At 27.6% G+C, this 16,269-nt stretch overlaps 1 protein-coding gene across 1 annotated transcript; it reads left to right on the top strand.

The window, feature by feature from the left end:
- The first annotated feature begins 906 nt into the window (after positions 1-906).
- Positions 907-16,179, top strand: LOC100205899 (ADP-ribosylation factor 4). The gene is made up of 5 exons (XM_065800860.1): positions 907-1,087; positions 5,780-5,860; positions 8,532-8,713; positions 8,865-8,990; positions 15,653-16,179. The coding sequence occupies exons 1-5, from the start codon at positions 1,021-1,023 to the stop codon at positions 15,734-15,736; spliced, it is 540 nt and encodes a 179-aa protein (XP_065656932.1). The 5' UTR covers positions 907-1,020; the 3' UTR covers positions 15,737-16,179.
- Positions 16,180-16,269: the final 90 nt, after the last annotated feature.

The following is a 16,269-nucleotide window of genomic DNA, read 5'->3' as shown; positions in this document are numbered from 1 at the left end:
AAAATAGCCTCAAGCATTTACGGAAATAACTATTCTTTTTATGGATGTATATTTTTTGTTTATGTATATTAAGCTACTTTTTTTTCTTAATTTTTGAACGCTTGATAACTTTTTTTCCGAGGCTATAATCTAAAAAAACTAAAAGGGTAACTTAGTTTAACTAACCCAGTTTAACTTCGAGTCTAAATTGCTAGTAGCCTTGTCACCGTGTTTACTATAGTTCTTTATATCCAGGTTTTTCTGTTGCCCTTAATAATCAGCTTTTTTTTCAAATTTAAGTGTTGTTCTATCCTTTAGAAATTTCCTCTTTGAGAAAGGTATGTAATGTACATTTTGCGTATACCTACTTCAGTAGGCATGCGTAAAATTTAACGTTCATATATCTAAAATAGGTATATACCCCTTTTACATTTTTTTTAATATTACATATTCATTATATTACATGTTGCCTATACAGGGAAGATTTTACATGAAGTGGGGGGAGGGGTGCGTGATACTTCTCCTAAGAAGTTTATTTTCAACTTATAGTCGGTTTTTCAAGAAATATAGTCGGCTAACCGGCATTCGACACATTTCAGTCAAAAGTAAATAAAGCAGTCCAACAGCTTTTAGGGATTCGCGCCCCTTCATTTCATTTCTAGATTCGCCCCTGTTTATATAATATACATGTTATAATTCATATATCAAGTGATCTAAAATAGAACAGTTAAATTTTGGAAAACCTGGGGGAGGGGGGGGGGGAAAGAAAAATCATCGATAGACCTTTTCTATTTACAATATGTTTGTACAAATAATTTTCATATGTGCCGAATTGAAGTATCGTTTAGTTGCAACTATTTTAGAAATAAAATAATTCTATTGGTTAATTTTATTACGGAACTGATAAAACTCTCTTGAATCATCGAGACATAATATTATTGTATCAAGCAACTTGACGTGGAACTGAAGCTGTAGACCGCGGCATTTTGTTAACTAGGGAACATTGAAATTTAGGAGTCTAAGCATATATTTTATAACAAAATGGGTCTTACAGTTTCAGCATTATTTAATAGACTTTTCGGAAAACAAAATATGAGAATTTTAATGGGTGAGTATCTGCTGAATACTTAATTATTGAAGTTAAAGTTTTAAACCCTAAAATAATCAACATTTTCAAAAGCTATTTAGTTGCTTACTTTTTCGAAGCAAATTATTTTAATATCTTTGAAGTAAAAGTGAATGGTACCAAAGTAAAAATTGTTAAAATAAAGCATCGTGATTAGTTTAAAATTGATGACAACGAATATGTTTGATCATTTAGCCCCCCACTTACAGCTTAATGATAATATTTATAATATGCTAAAATGTGCTTTTGGAACTGAATTTTTATTTTTGCTATCGTTCCAACTTTACATTTGCAATCATTCTTACTTTTTTTTCAAATTAGTTCTTTGACATTCTATTAAAGTATTGTAAATGTATTAGTTTTCAATTAGATATTACATTTATTTTTTATTTTACAAATTAAAATTTGTAAAATTGAAATGCAATGCAGTATTAAATGAAATTTTAATAGTTTAAATACACATCAATGGCTACAGTACAAGTAGGGCATACATTTCAAATCCCATGTTTTTTTATTAGTTAATTTGTTGTTCTTAATGACTTAATAATTAAGTTAATTAGTTACAGTGGGCCTTCAAAAAGTGACTAGAGTCTTGTAGTTTACATTAGAACTTGCAATAAAAGTTTTAGTTTTAAGTTGATTTGTTTCTATTTTGCTATTTATTTAAATAATTTGCCTAAGGTAAATGTAAAAAGAGTGAAATAAAAATTTACACAATTGAGGTTTGCTAACTTTTCACAAAACAGTTCATCCTCAAATTTTATATTTTTTCAGCTATTAAAGTTTTTTCTTCCTATAAATTTTGTGAGTTTTCAACATCTCAGCCACCAGAGGTGTTGAAAGTAGTGCCTGAGTGAGCATATGGATGTTATGACATCTGTTAATGTTATAAGCCCTTCTATCCTTTTTCTTAATAAGATTTTTGATAAGTTACAAAGTTTTCTCTTTGCCTATACATTTTAATTTCTGCATTCCTTTGTCTTTTTTCTGTGGGAAACTCATAAGATTTGCCACACTTTATCATAAACTTTTAATAAATGCACCCAGAGTATTTGTAACAGCCACAGCTTAGAAACATCTGTTTTATTAGCATATGTTTTTTCTGTTGTTTTTTAAAGTTTTCAGCTTTAAAGAAGCTGAAGCAGAGTGACAACTATGTCAACAATTGATTTTAAGAGAGATCACTACAAACTTAACCTGTAAGTTTGTTAGCAATAACTTTTTCTGCTATTAAAACTGACAAACAAAAAAATCGATTTTGACTTATAAAGATTGAATGTATTGTTTCATTGTAGATGTAGTTTGATTAAATATATAACAAACAAAAGTTGTTGCTTAATATAAAATATAAATCTTTTTTTGAGTTTCAAAAGTAACAATGCTTATAACATTTTTTTTTTTTTAATGCTGCACAGTGGGCCAGCTATGGACAAAAGTTCAAATTTTGACATGATCCAATCTGTCTAAAAATCATATACAATATTCTATATATATGTCTAATTAAAGTTCTGGAGTTATTACATTTGTTGTTAAATAACTCTTAATCATCTTTCCAGAATGGCTTAATGATAATTTAATAAAAAGTTGACAAATTTTTTATAGTTTTGTTTACATTGTTACACAGTTTTTTGTTTAATTATTTTTGCATTACAACAGTATTGATTGCTATTTTATTACAATTTAACACTTTAAAGGTAATACTTAGCCAGAGTTACGCATGCTAATGTCATTTTAAGGTTTAATAAATGAATATTAGAATAGGTATAAAACAAAAGTTTAGTTTTGTTACTTGAATGTGCCAAATTAAATGCATTTTTTTTGGGGCGGGTTAGGGCAGCAAATGAATGGTCATAAACCCTTCTTTAACATGTAAGGAAGCCAAAACACTTGGTTTTATGGACGTAGACAGACGTATTCAACCTACACATTGAGTGCAATTTAGTTGCTATGGTACTAAATTTTATATAGCAACAACTTATTTTTACATTAACAGTATTATAACAGTTTTTTATTGGTGCTATGTACACTATATTAAATGCGTGTATTAAAATCAAATTCACACTTCTAATGGAAGTTATAGTTTTAATTGGTTGCTATGGATACCTAATTTTTTTATTTATTTTTGCAAAACAACAGTATTGATTGCTATTTCATTACATTTTAACATTTAAAAGGTAATACTTAGCTACAGTTATGGATTTGGTAATATCGTTTTAGGCTGTAATAAAGGAATAATAGAATATGCATAATATAAAAGTTTTATTTCATTATTTAAATGTGCCAAATATCATTGAAGTAACCTTTGTAGATGGTAAAGTTTAAATTGGTCTTGACTGATATGGCATTACCCTTATTAGTTGAGACCAATGTATCACAGTCCTGCTCAGTGTGTGGCAGTACACCAGAAGAGATTAACAATATTGAAAAAATAGTCGCAAAAATTGAAAATGCAAACTACTCTGGTCTACAGTATGGGTTGTCATAATTACATGCATGAATTAGAACAACAGAATGCTGTCTTCACTTTGCTTACAAATTAGATAACCAAAAGTGGTAGGCAGGTAGCACAAAAGAAAAGTTATCTGTGACGAAACAAAAAAAGAATCCTAGATGCCTATAAAAAGTGTCTAAGATTATTTATTGATGTGCCCAGATCTGGTGGTTCTGGGACATCCAATGATGGAAATACAGCTCGTCGTTTTTTTTTCAATCTGAAAGTATTGTGGCTGAAATTTTAAAGCTTGATGTACTACTGCTGAAAAAGTTGCATGTCATCTTGACCACATTGTCATCAACTTTGCTAATTAATGGAGATGCATGTCAAATGTGCTGCTTTTAGGAAAGTTTATTTGTTAATATTATTTCTATACTGAGCTGTGGCTAACTTAGCTTTGTAATTACATGATTGGTTGCCTCTTTTAGGTGGCTCATTTGTTTGCACAGAGCTACCTATGGTATTAAATGCCACAAAGTTTGCACAAGATACTATTACATGGACATTAGATTGTGAGAAGAATGGTCTTGTCTATTGGAATGCTCTGTAAAGAGGTGCAGGAAGCATAAAACAAGAATTTCAAATGTTTCCGTGAAAAACACATGCAAATGCAGTCTTTCGAAAACTAACTATGATGTATTATGCCGACTTTAGTGCTCATCAGACCCAATAATCAGCAGCATGAGAAAGTCAAATTCTCAAAATTCAAAATCTCAACTTCCAGAAGGAGTAAGTGATTTGCTTCAGGCTCCCACTGTTGACTCATATAAAATATGATTTCTTATTTTATGCATGTATATAAGTTTTATAAATTATTAATGTGTTTCAAATTGTCAATATTTCATTGCAATATTTTTTGTTTTATTATTAATAACCTAAATCTTTACCTAAAATTAATTACCTAAATATTTAATATTTTATAGTTATTTAAAATAGGGCGGTTGAAAATGCAATAAAAATTTATTCAAAAATCCATTTAACTTTGTGTAACAAAGGAAAGTATCTGGTTGTTAAGCAATATAAATATCCATAGCAATTAAATTATAAAAATTATGACTACAATTTAAAGTATGACCTTGTATTGGTACTCATGTCAAATTTAGTGAATATAGCACTCGTAAAAAATCTGCAACTATCAAATCAGATTGTTACTATGTAAATTAGATATCCATAAAACTAGATAACCATAGCAACCAAATGATAAATATTCCCTTCATAAGAAGAGCAAACCTCATAATAATGCTCAAACTAATTATAATGTAAATAACACATGTAAAACATCTGCAACTACCAAAAATAGGCTGTTGCCAAGCAAAACTATGTATTAGGGTGTTTCATATTTTATCAATTTTTGAAATTAAACTCGCGAATCGATTTATAAATTGACCATTTATATGAAAATAAGTTTGAACAAAAAAAAGTATGTTTGTACAATTTTTAGGGTCCCCGCCAGTTCGATTTTGGGCAAAAATGTTGGGTGTTTTAAACGCCTGGCGGGGACCTTAAAATTTATCCTATAAAATTTTTTATTCTTTTAAATAATATATGTTGGATTGGATATTAATTACATAAAAGGAGCATGTTGAAAAAATTAAGATACGCCTCCGAGTTATTAATATTTACAAAAACCTATTTTATAACTCGGTGGCGTATTTTATAACTCGGAGGCGTATTTTATAACTCGGAGGCGTATCTTAATTTTTTCAACATGCTCCTTTTATGTAATTAATATCCAATCCAACATATATTATATAAAAGAATAAAAAATTTTATAGGATAAATTTTAAGGTCCCCGCCAGGCGTTTAAAACACCCAACATTTTTGCCCAAAATCGAACTGGCGGGGACCCTAAAAATTGTACAAACATACTTTTTTTTTTTCAAACTTATTTTCATATAAATGGTCAATTTATAAATCGATTCGCGAGTTTAATTTCAAAAATTGATAAAATATGAAACACCCTACTATGTATCCATAGCAACCAAATATTAAAATATCACTTTCATAAGAAGCGCGGACCTTATATTAGTACTCATGCCAAATTTAGTAAATAATGACCTAATATTTAATTAGTTATTAATTTTGTCCATTATAAGTGAATTCTGGCCCACTGCGTGCTGCATGAATTTTTCATACGGAATGTGTTTAATTTATATTTTATATTTTTTATATAATTTTAGTTGGTTTGGATGCTGCAGGAAAAACTACAATTCTTTATAAACTGAAATTAGGGGAAGTTGTAACAACAATACCAACAATAGGCAAGTTTCATTTTTCATTTCAAAAATGTTAATTAAATTAAGTGTTAAACTTTAATTTTGAGTATTACATTATTGAATTATATGTGTGTGTGTGTGTGTGTGTGTGTGTGTGTGTGTGTGTGTGTGTGTGTGTGTGTGTGTGTGTGTGTGTATAAATAAAAATAAAAATAAACATTACTCTGAGTTTCACGCCTATTGTGATCATCAGATGTTACAAATAATTTTAGTGACAAAATAAAATTAATAATAATTACAAAAATATTATGCAGTGTCTGCTTTAATGACGTTAAAGTTGTTTATTTAAAAATTTGTTTTCATGATGACACTTTGATACCAGTTCAATTCTTTTGTTTAATAATTTTAATTTTGATATTATGTGGTACTTTTCAGTTTAGCAAAAGTTGCCAGGTCTCAAATTAAGTGTGTAAATCGCAAATTGCAATTGGTTTTCACATCTTTGCAATTATTTTTTTTTTAAAAGATTATTGCAAAGATGTGAAAACCTTTTTTTTTTCTAATTTAGCTTTATTTTTGGCCATTCTTAAAGGAATCCCTAAGTGCCGAGATAAGTTGTGTTCTTATCATAGGTAAACATTCGAAAATAAGTTTAAGGGTTGGGTTTTCCACATTACATTTAGTAAAAAATGTAGAAAACCCAATCTGATGGTGTAAAATCAAAAATAAAATAGTATTTTATGATTTTAGATTTTATTAGCTCAACTTGTTTTTAGCAAATGTCAGGATCATTTTTAAATTTGTGTTTAATACTTATATTAGTTTTGTTTTTAAATTGATTTTATACACATTTACATTTTGTAGAAGATTATATAAAAGTGCCTTCTACATAAAAATGAAGACGTCTGCACCTTACTATATATTCTGTATCTTATTTATTAGAAATCAAGAAGTTGGCCTTATAACTTATTTCTAATGATTTGGCAAAATGACAATATTTAGCCAATAATTATATGTTAATAATAATTTCCTATACGATAAGGTCAAGAAGACTTCCCAAGATATTTGCCCAATGATCCTTCTTTTTTTAAATGAAATGCTAAAACCCTACTTTTTTTAAATGAAATGAAAAATATATTTGACCTCTCACAAGGTTTGTAAGTTTCACAAATGGCTTATATTGTTAATGAATTTTAATAGCTACACAAAATATTCTTATCACTAATAACCATTAATAAAAAAGTATATAAATTTTAAAAGAAAATAAAAAAAATATATCGCTAGTCATCTCCACCTTGGTGTTTGGCAATAAATCCTTCAAAAAAAATAATTGCTGAAAAATAACAAGTTAGTAAAATGTGGATTTTTTCATAATTAGAAAGTACAATGTTTGATTTTTCCTGTTATATAAAGCCCTCAGAATTTAAGTTGACATTTGGCAATGCTGACCTTAAAGTTTTTGAGGTCAGCAAAAAATTGCTGACCTCGTTTCTATGTTTTGTGATAAGACCTTTATATGAATTTTTTTTTTGCCAATATGATGCCAACCTCTAAAAAATTAAAGTCAGCAAATTTTTGCCAACCTCATTTTTCCTAATTGCAAGGGTTGTATATAAAATTGATAGTCTTTAAAATATACAAGATTAATATTTTTCTTAGAAAATAAGTAATCAATTTTTTTTATATACAACACTAAGTATAATATAATCCAACAATTTTGAAAGATATATTATTCTTTTTCTAATAAATTCAGGAAACTGTTTAAAAAATGATCTTATATATATTTTATATATATATATTTAACTTATGTTTATAATAATTTATATTTCTAATTCAAGAGACCGTTTTTAAAATAATCTAATATATAATTTTCAAATATATATAAAGTTGATATTAAAAGTTTGAATCTTATAATTTCGTTTAACCGCACTAGGGGAAACCCTTTTTAAACTTGATTTAAGTTTTTTGAAAGAAATTTTTTTATTGGCATCAAATATTAAATACAAAAATTAATCAGATTGGATTTAAAAAGTAAAAATAGTCAAAGCGCCAGAACTTTCCTTCACAAGAAACAAAATGGCGTTTAAAATTTTGGTAATATCTTATTTAATAATTTGTTTTGGAAAGTTTAATTAACTTTTGAAGCTTTTTAGAGCTGTATAACTTTTTTCTCACCTTCAACGAGTGTCTTCTTTTCTCTAGAACTCTTTTCCGGATAGTTCTCTCTTTTAAATAGTGGTTTTTATTAATTTGTATTCAATTAGAGAAAAATTATGATCTCCTCAACTTAAAAAATGCCAAAATGAAAATAACTGTAACGTTTTTCTATTCATCCGCAAGTCTTTACAGATAAGTTTTCTGATTAGCTACAACTGTGTGCAATAAATAGGCAAAATATAGGCAGCTTGTTGCAGTTTAGAACTCAAATACACCTAAGTATGACCAGACTACATATATGTGTGTGTATATATATATATATATATATATATATATATATATATATATATATATATATATATATATATATATATATATATATATATATATATATATATATATATATATATATATATATATATATATATGTGTATATATATATATATATATATATATATATATATATGTGTATATATATATATGTCTGTATATATATATATATGTATATATATATATATATATATGTATATATATATATATATATATTTCTTTCATCTAGGATTCAATGTAGAAACTGTTGAATATAAGAATATCAGTTTTACAGTGTGGGATGTAGGTGGTCAAGACAAAATTCGTCCTCTATGGCGCCATTATTTTACCAATACTCAAGGTCTCATTTTTGTGGTTGATAGTAATGATAGAGAGCGAATGTCGGAAGCTTCAGCTGAGTTAAATAAAATGGTAATTTAATTGACTAATGTCAACAAAGCTTTTAATGTTACTATTTTTTGAATCCTTATTTAAATAACTCCAAAATAAAAATATTTAAAATGAATTTCTTTAAAATATGTATGTGTGTTAAATTGTAGGCTTTTAAAAAAAATAAATTTAGATAAATGAAGATGAACTTAAAGATGCAACCATTCTAGTATTTGCCAATAAACAAGATCTACCACAGGCCATGTCTGTTTCTGAAATGACTGAAAAACTAGGTTTACATAATCTTCGAGGTCGAAAGGTATGTCAAACAGTTTGCATGTTTACTTTTTTAATAATGTTTTTTTAAATTTATAAGATTTTTTGTTTCATTCTTGTTTTTTTAGGATACATATTTTATTATTTTTTTATGTGTAAAGATACATATTTTTTTTTATGTATATAAGCATACCTAGGCTCAGATTCAAGTAAAAAATAAGCACAGTTAAAATTGAGGTTTGATAAACCATTTAAATGGTTTAAATTTTTTCAATTTAAATTTGTAATATTTTTCTTTAATATAAACCATTTAATTCAACAAAAGAAGAATTCATACCGGTTTTTGTTTTGCATAGCAATGATTTTATGACTTTATGAAGTCATTGCATAGCAAAACATAATTCTCTATATTAAAATGAAATATAAAATTTAAAAAATGTTTGTAGAAATACTAATTTCTTCTAAGGAAGTGCTCCGAAGTTTTATTTTATTGCTCTCTCTTTCTCCACACAGTTTTTTTAATATGCATGTTCATTTTATTGTTTGACTAACTCTTTTTTTTTTTTAGATATATTATTGAAGTAAGAATATTTTATTTTTTATAGAAATATGCTTATTATTGATTTCTAAAAACTTTTAGTAAACAATGTTTCAAAAATTTTGTATGTTTATTTAAAAATACACAAAACAAGAGAAATTAAATTTTAACTTTACCTTAAACAAAAAAAATACTTCTAAAATATTTTAGTATTAGATTTTATATTATTTTTTTCTTCTTTCAACTTTTTGTATGTTTTTTTTTTCCTTTTTTTTTTTTTTTGATTTATTATTTTTATCATTTTTTCCCTTGTTTTTAGTTTATTTGTTTAATCTTTTCTACTCATTTTGAAAAATTTTTAATTTTTCCTAATATCACTTTTTATTTGTTTTCTCCGTTAATTTACACCAAAAAAATCAGTCAAAAGAAGACATCAAAATAATCAAAAAATAAAACGATAAAACATTTGTGTTGATTGCAAATTGTGTTTAATAGAATATTTTTAATAAATTACCTTTGACAGAATGTTGTTTTATGTTGTGTTACTAATTTTTATTTTAGCATTTAATAATACCATGGTTTTCTTGGTATTAAACATTCAGTTTAAATTATTTTTTAAATTATTTTTTTGCACTAAAACAAAAACATCTAATAGTGGCTGAATTAAATAAAACTTACAATATTTAATATAATTATATAATATAAATTGACTTTTTATTTTTAAATTTCAATTGTTTTATTATATTTTTCTTGTAAAGTATTATTTTCTCAATTTAAAAGTTTTTATATTGCATAACTCAGATTCTTGTTATAAAAACTGATTTAAAACCACTAACTAATGCCAGAGTATACCTAATATCATTGCAAAGCATAGGTGTCATTCCATGCCAACTGGACCAAGGTCCAACATGGGCCCCCTCAGATTTTGTTGAAACTTAGTGAGTTTGTTAATATCAATGAGCAAAGCAAATCCTGAAAATTTCAGCATAAAATCTTTTGTGGTTCATGAGATATAATCATTTGAAATTTCAGATTTTTCCAAAAATGAAAACTTCAGTAGCAAAAACATGTTTTGTTCATACTTTGAAGCTTTATATTTTAAAAACAAAATTTCAGAAAACCTTTTAGTTTTTTTTATTGTATACAACTCTAAACTTACTTTAATAAAACTTTGATATTGAATTCTTGAATGTCACATTTTTTCCATAATAGCTACCTAAAAAACCGATAAATTAGTTTGCAAGTAAAAAAATTTGATTTTTAATAAGTCAATATACAAAACCTGCTGTTTAAGAAGTGAAAATAAACATTTTTTTAGTTTCTATATATGGTAGGCTTCTAAATTTTTAGAAATTTACTGATAGGATACAATTCAGTAAAAAAATATAGACCTCTAAAATGGCTGCGGCTAAATCATAGGAAAATGTGCCTCCACTTCAAACCACCGGTAACCTAGGATCAACACTGGTTTTAATAAGTTTTTCTTCTAATTTAATAGATTTTATTACATTGATTTCAGAAAAGAAAAAAAAGTGGGTAATTATGGGGAAGTTACAAAAACAGAACAATAAAAATTACCCAAAATGCATTAAAAACAATAAAAATAAAGTTATTGTTGTACTTTAGTTTGTATTATATATTGTAATACAAAGTATGTATGAATTTAAAAGTATTTCATAATCAGTACTAGAAATAATTCTTTAATTAAGTCTGAATTAAACCCAGTTTTTAAATAGCCCTAGCTATTTCCTGCCTCCTCCCCTGTCCATTTACTTTTTAACATTCACATTTTTTCCCAAAACTTAAAAAAAAATTGTAATTAAACACTTCTCCTTACATGGTGTGTCTGGTAGTTATAATGCTAAAAGTTTTGCATTTTGGTGGTACTCACAAACACATACTTAATGGAGACCTGAAGCAACTTCAATAAAAATACACCACTTTGGTCAAAGTTTTTTAGCAAAAATCATTTATATGTTTATATTGATTCAATAAAATAAAAAAAAACGATACAATAAAAAAAACTAAAAGGTTTTCTGAAATTTTGTTTTTAAAATATAAAGCTTCAAAGTATGAACAAAACATGTTTTTGCTACTGAAGTTTTTATTTTTGGAAAAATCTGAAATTTCAAATGATTATATCTCATGAACCACAAAAGATTTTATGCTGAAATTTTCAGGATTTGCTTTGCTCATTGATATTAACAAACTCACTAAGTTTCAACAAATCTGAGGGGGCCCATGTTGAAATCCTAAAATTTTGGTCCATTTATCATGAAATGACCCATAGCTTATTTATTCAAAAATAATATTAGATAGTTTTTCTAATGATTTCCTGTAAAAAAATGTAACCTATTAGTATTAGTAATTGCTGTAACTAGTGTGAGCCAGTGAGTGTGGTATTAACACACTATGACAGTCGATTTGCTTGATTGCTACTCATTCAGCAATCAAGACCTGCTTTAAAACTGTTAACTGATTGTGCTATAACCAACTTGCTATTCCTTAAATTGGCTGATCTATTAAATAAAAGGTTTCACAACATGGTTGCTTAGTGATTTCTTTGACATATTTAAAGCTGTGACCTCTTGTTTGAGTTCGTTGAATACTACTTTTTTTATTGTTTCCAAATTGTTAAAACCGTTGAAGAATTTAAAAAGTTGAATCATATCTCCACGTTGTCTCCTTTTTGTCAAGGTATCAAGTCGAGAGCTTTTAGACGATACTCATAGTTGATTTTTTTAAGTGGTGGTATTAATCGAGTTGCACGATGTTGGACTCTTTCTAATAACTCAATTTCTCCCTTTCGAATAGGTGACCAAACTTGTACTGCAAACTCTAACAGTGGTCGCACAAAAGAAACATAAAGTATTTGCAGCAGTCTAATATCTAAGCAAACGAAGCATTTTCTAACCCGACCCAACATTTAGTTGGCTTTGCCTACTCATTTTATTCATGATTTTTCCATTTCAGATTGCTTGAGAAGATTATCCAAGATCACTTTCAGATTTTGCTATATTTAACTTTTGTTCATTGATATAAAGGGGTGATTTTTTGTTATTCGGGCCAAAGTGCATGACTGTACATTTTGAAATATTAAATTTTACAAGACTATCTTGAGTCTACTTAAAAACTAAATCAAGATCTGATTGCAAAAAAAGAGTTGATGCGCTGGAAAGGATTTCATTCAAAATTTTGGTGTCATCTGCATACAGCTTGGTTAGATTTTTTAAAGTTTCAGGCAAATCGTTTATAAATAGTACAAACAAGAGTGGTCCAATTACTGACTCTAGTGGCACACCACTGGTAATTTCTGCCCAAGAGGATACATTTTCGCCTATCACATCTTCTTTTTTTAAAAAAATGCTTCAATCCATTGTATTGTCAGACCAGATATTCCATAAGCTGTAAGTTTAAGCAACAATCTTTTATGTGGCACTGTGTCAAATGCCCTGGCAAAATCCAAAAATATAACATCAACAGGTTTACCATTCTCTAAGGCAGTTGAAATAAAAACAAGTGTTGCAAGTAGATTCGTTAAGCATGATTTATTTTTAACAAAATCGTGCTGTTGCTTGACTATTAGTTTGAACTTATAGAAAAGTTTCTTGTTTACATCTTATACCTTCCATTATTTTACATGCAATTGAGGTGAGTGATACTTGTCGGTAGTTTCCTGCTAAGGTTTTTTTTGCCTTTTTTGTACAGATGAGTGATATTTGCTGATCTAAATTGAACTGGCAGTTTGCTGGTTTTAAACGATTCTTTAAAAATATACGTAAGTGGAATGGCAAAGGCTGATGCACAATTCTTTAAAATAGCTGAATGTAAATTATCAACACCACTTGATTTGTTATCTTTTAAGTTTTTTAATCTTAGACATTTTCATATGTAAAATCTTTATTTGTCATAATGAATGTTTCAGTGGTTCTTAAATCAAAAGAAGGCAGTGGACCATCATCTTCTTTTATAAATGCAGTTTGAAAATTTTTGTTTAAGATATCAGAAGAGTGGAGTGAAATGATTACATGCCACCTCAGTATAAAAAATCAGTTCATCAAACATTTCTTGTACATTTTTGTTACTGAAGCATTGTATCCAGTCAACATTTGAAATTAGATCAGATATTAGTTCAAAATTGGAATTAGCAAACATAAATCTTTGCTTACTTTTATTGTCACGGATTGCTTTATCAGACAAGATGAAACTGAAACATGTTATTAGATGGCCTCTGGTTATATTTACCAAAACAAATTTTGAATCTATTTTGTTAACTGACTGAGTTGTAAAGATTAAATCTAAGGTATTCCCAAATTGTTCATCTGACAGCTGGAAAGTTAGTATGTTAATATGCTGATAAAGAAAATTATTTAAAATATCTGCGAATTTATATTCGATTCCATTCTCATTTGAAATTGCATCAACCCAGCCATTTGACCTGTTGATTGATGTGAAATTGAAGTCACTCATGATAAGTAAGTCTTTGAACTTAATTTTTGTCTATATATTTGCGTGCCAGGCCAAAAACCACATCAAATTCTGCCATATCCAAAAAATCATTTGGCCTGTAGATACATTCAAGTAAATACTTGTCATTTATAAAAGTAAACAACTGTCCACACTTGTTCTAGTTTACAGGGATTTAGAACAGCATCATTTAGTTTATAGGAGTCTAATAAGTTGTCTATATATGAACAAACACCACCGTCTTTTTGTCCGTCTGATCTGTCTTTTCTATACAGATGGAAACCTTTAATGTTTACAACTGAATAACTTTTAAACCAGTGACTCAAATGTAATTTCTGTGACTCAGTCACAGAAATTACATTTGGTTTGTATTGTTCAATTACCACTTTAAACTCATTTAACTTGTTATCGAGAGAGGTAGCATTTAGGTATAAACATAAAAGCTTTTTAAATTCATTGCAATCTGACACTGAGTTATGTATAAAATTATTGATCTGATTTCTTTTTGAATTTGATGATCTTATTGCCACAGAAGCCATACCAAAAGGGGTTATTGTCTGGTTTAGCTTGATTCATTTTATTTCTTTCAGTCCTGAGGTTAAAGTCTTGGAGTTTCTGAGCCTTAGTCAAATCTGGACTAAGATAAATATCTTTATGTGCGACATTACTTCTCAGAAGGACATTCTTCTGCGAAGAATATTCTTAGCTAATTCAAGTTTTAGATCGCAGCCGTCTAACAAATTTTGGTATTACATTCTCTTGATTTATGAGCTTAAAAATTTCATTTACTTTTGACTTGTCTTTTTTTGATTTCATTTCTATGCTTTCTTTAGCTGATTCGGCCACTCCATAAATAATGACATTTTTTGATCTTCTTTTTCTTTCGTCTAACTCATTAATAGCTACATTTGTTACCATCAGCTGCCCTGTAGGCTTCTTTTTTTGTATACCCTGTTTGACAATAAGCGACCAGTCACTGATAGACTTGCTTGACTCAGCTGCTTTATTTATTTATCACGGTTGTAGCTTCACTTCTTTATAATATGTTTTCTTTTTTCATCATTTACTACAAAGTAGTTTTAATAATGCATTAGTAAACTTCTGTCTTATTTCTTTTACCTTTGAAATCCAGTGTTATTATATAGAACACGGGGGGGGGGGGGATGGGGAAGCAGACTTTTTTACAGCATATCTATTACATAATTTAATTAATTGAAATCACAACAAAATTTATTTAGTAAATATGTATTTAGTGTTAAAATGTTAACATTACAACACTAAATACATATTTACAAAATTCTTAATCGTAGTCTTGCACACCTCCTCTAGAATATATATATTTTTTTATTGTTCACGTTTCATTGCATTGTAATACTAATAATATGGTTAATAATATTCGTTAGCAAATGTAATATACGTTAAACTAAAGTTTCAAGGTGATCCAAACTTGCATTTATGTTTAATTATGTTAATTTATGCCTCTATCGATATTTTTGCTTCTAAAAAAGTGCTCAATATTTATTTGAAATTAATATTCAGATTACTTATATTTTAAAAGATAGGCGCAGCAAGTGAAATCAATATTTTTAAACTCACTTTGTCTATCCCTAGTTAATGCAGTCAATAAATGAACTGTGTGCATTTATTGACCAAATTATAAAGAGATGTATAAACTGATCAAACTTATTCTATACTTACAGTGGTATGTTCAATCTGCATGTGCCCCTCAAGGTACAGGTTTATACGAAGGACTTGATTGGTTATCTAATGAATTGTCAAAGTAGTTAACTCTTAGCTTTAAAAACGTCAATTTTGCATTTCTATGAATCCAAACAGCTTATTCATTGTACTTTGATGAAATAATGAATGAAACGTTACCTTCCAAGCTTACGTTCCAGTATGAGAAAGTTACAATTTTTAAAAGAGTTTCAATGTTGCGCTGCTATGTAAAGATTGAATTTTTTTATTAATTTTTGTCATTGCTTTATAATTATATGGTTTCTTTATTGTTTTAATGTGTTATTTTGAATTTTTTTCTTGACGTTTTTTCTCAATATTTTATAAATGGGAACTCGTTACTAATTTTAAACTTAAATGTAAGTATGTTACTATAATTACGGTGCGCACATATGTTTTGTTGGATATTATTTTAATGTAAATTTGTTTTTTTTTTAAATTATTTAATAACCATTAATTTTTCTTTTCGTGATAATTATTTGGATATTTACTTTAGTTTTTTTAAATTTATTTGTAATATTTTCATCATTATTCAAATTAATAATGCAGATAAGTGACTTTATATAAAGCACCTATAGTC

This window comes from Hydra vulgaris, chromosome 07 (assembly GCF_038396675.1).
Source record: "Hydra vulgaris chromosome 07, alternate assembly HydraT2T_AEP".
NCBI classification, from domain to species: Eukaryota; Metazoa; Cnidaria; class Hydrozoa; order Anthoathecata; family Hydridae; genus Hydra; species Hydra vulgaris.
The sequence above is the reverse complement of the archived record's forward strand: the minus strand, read 5'-3'. Positions and strand labels throughout refer to the sequence as shown.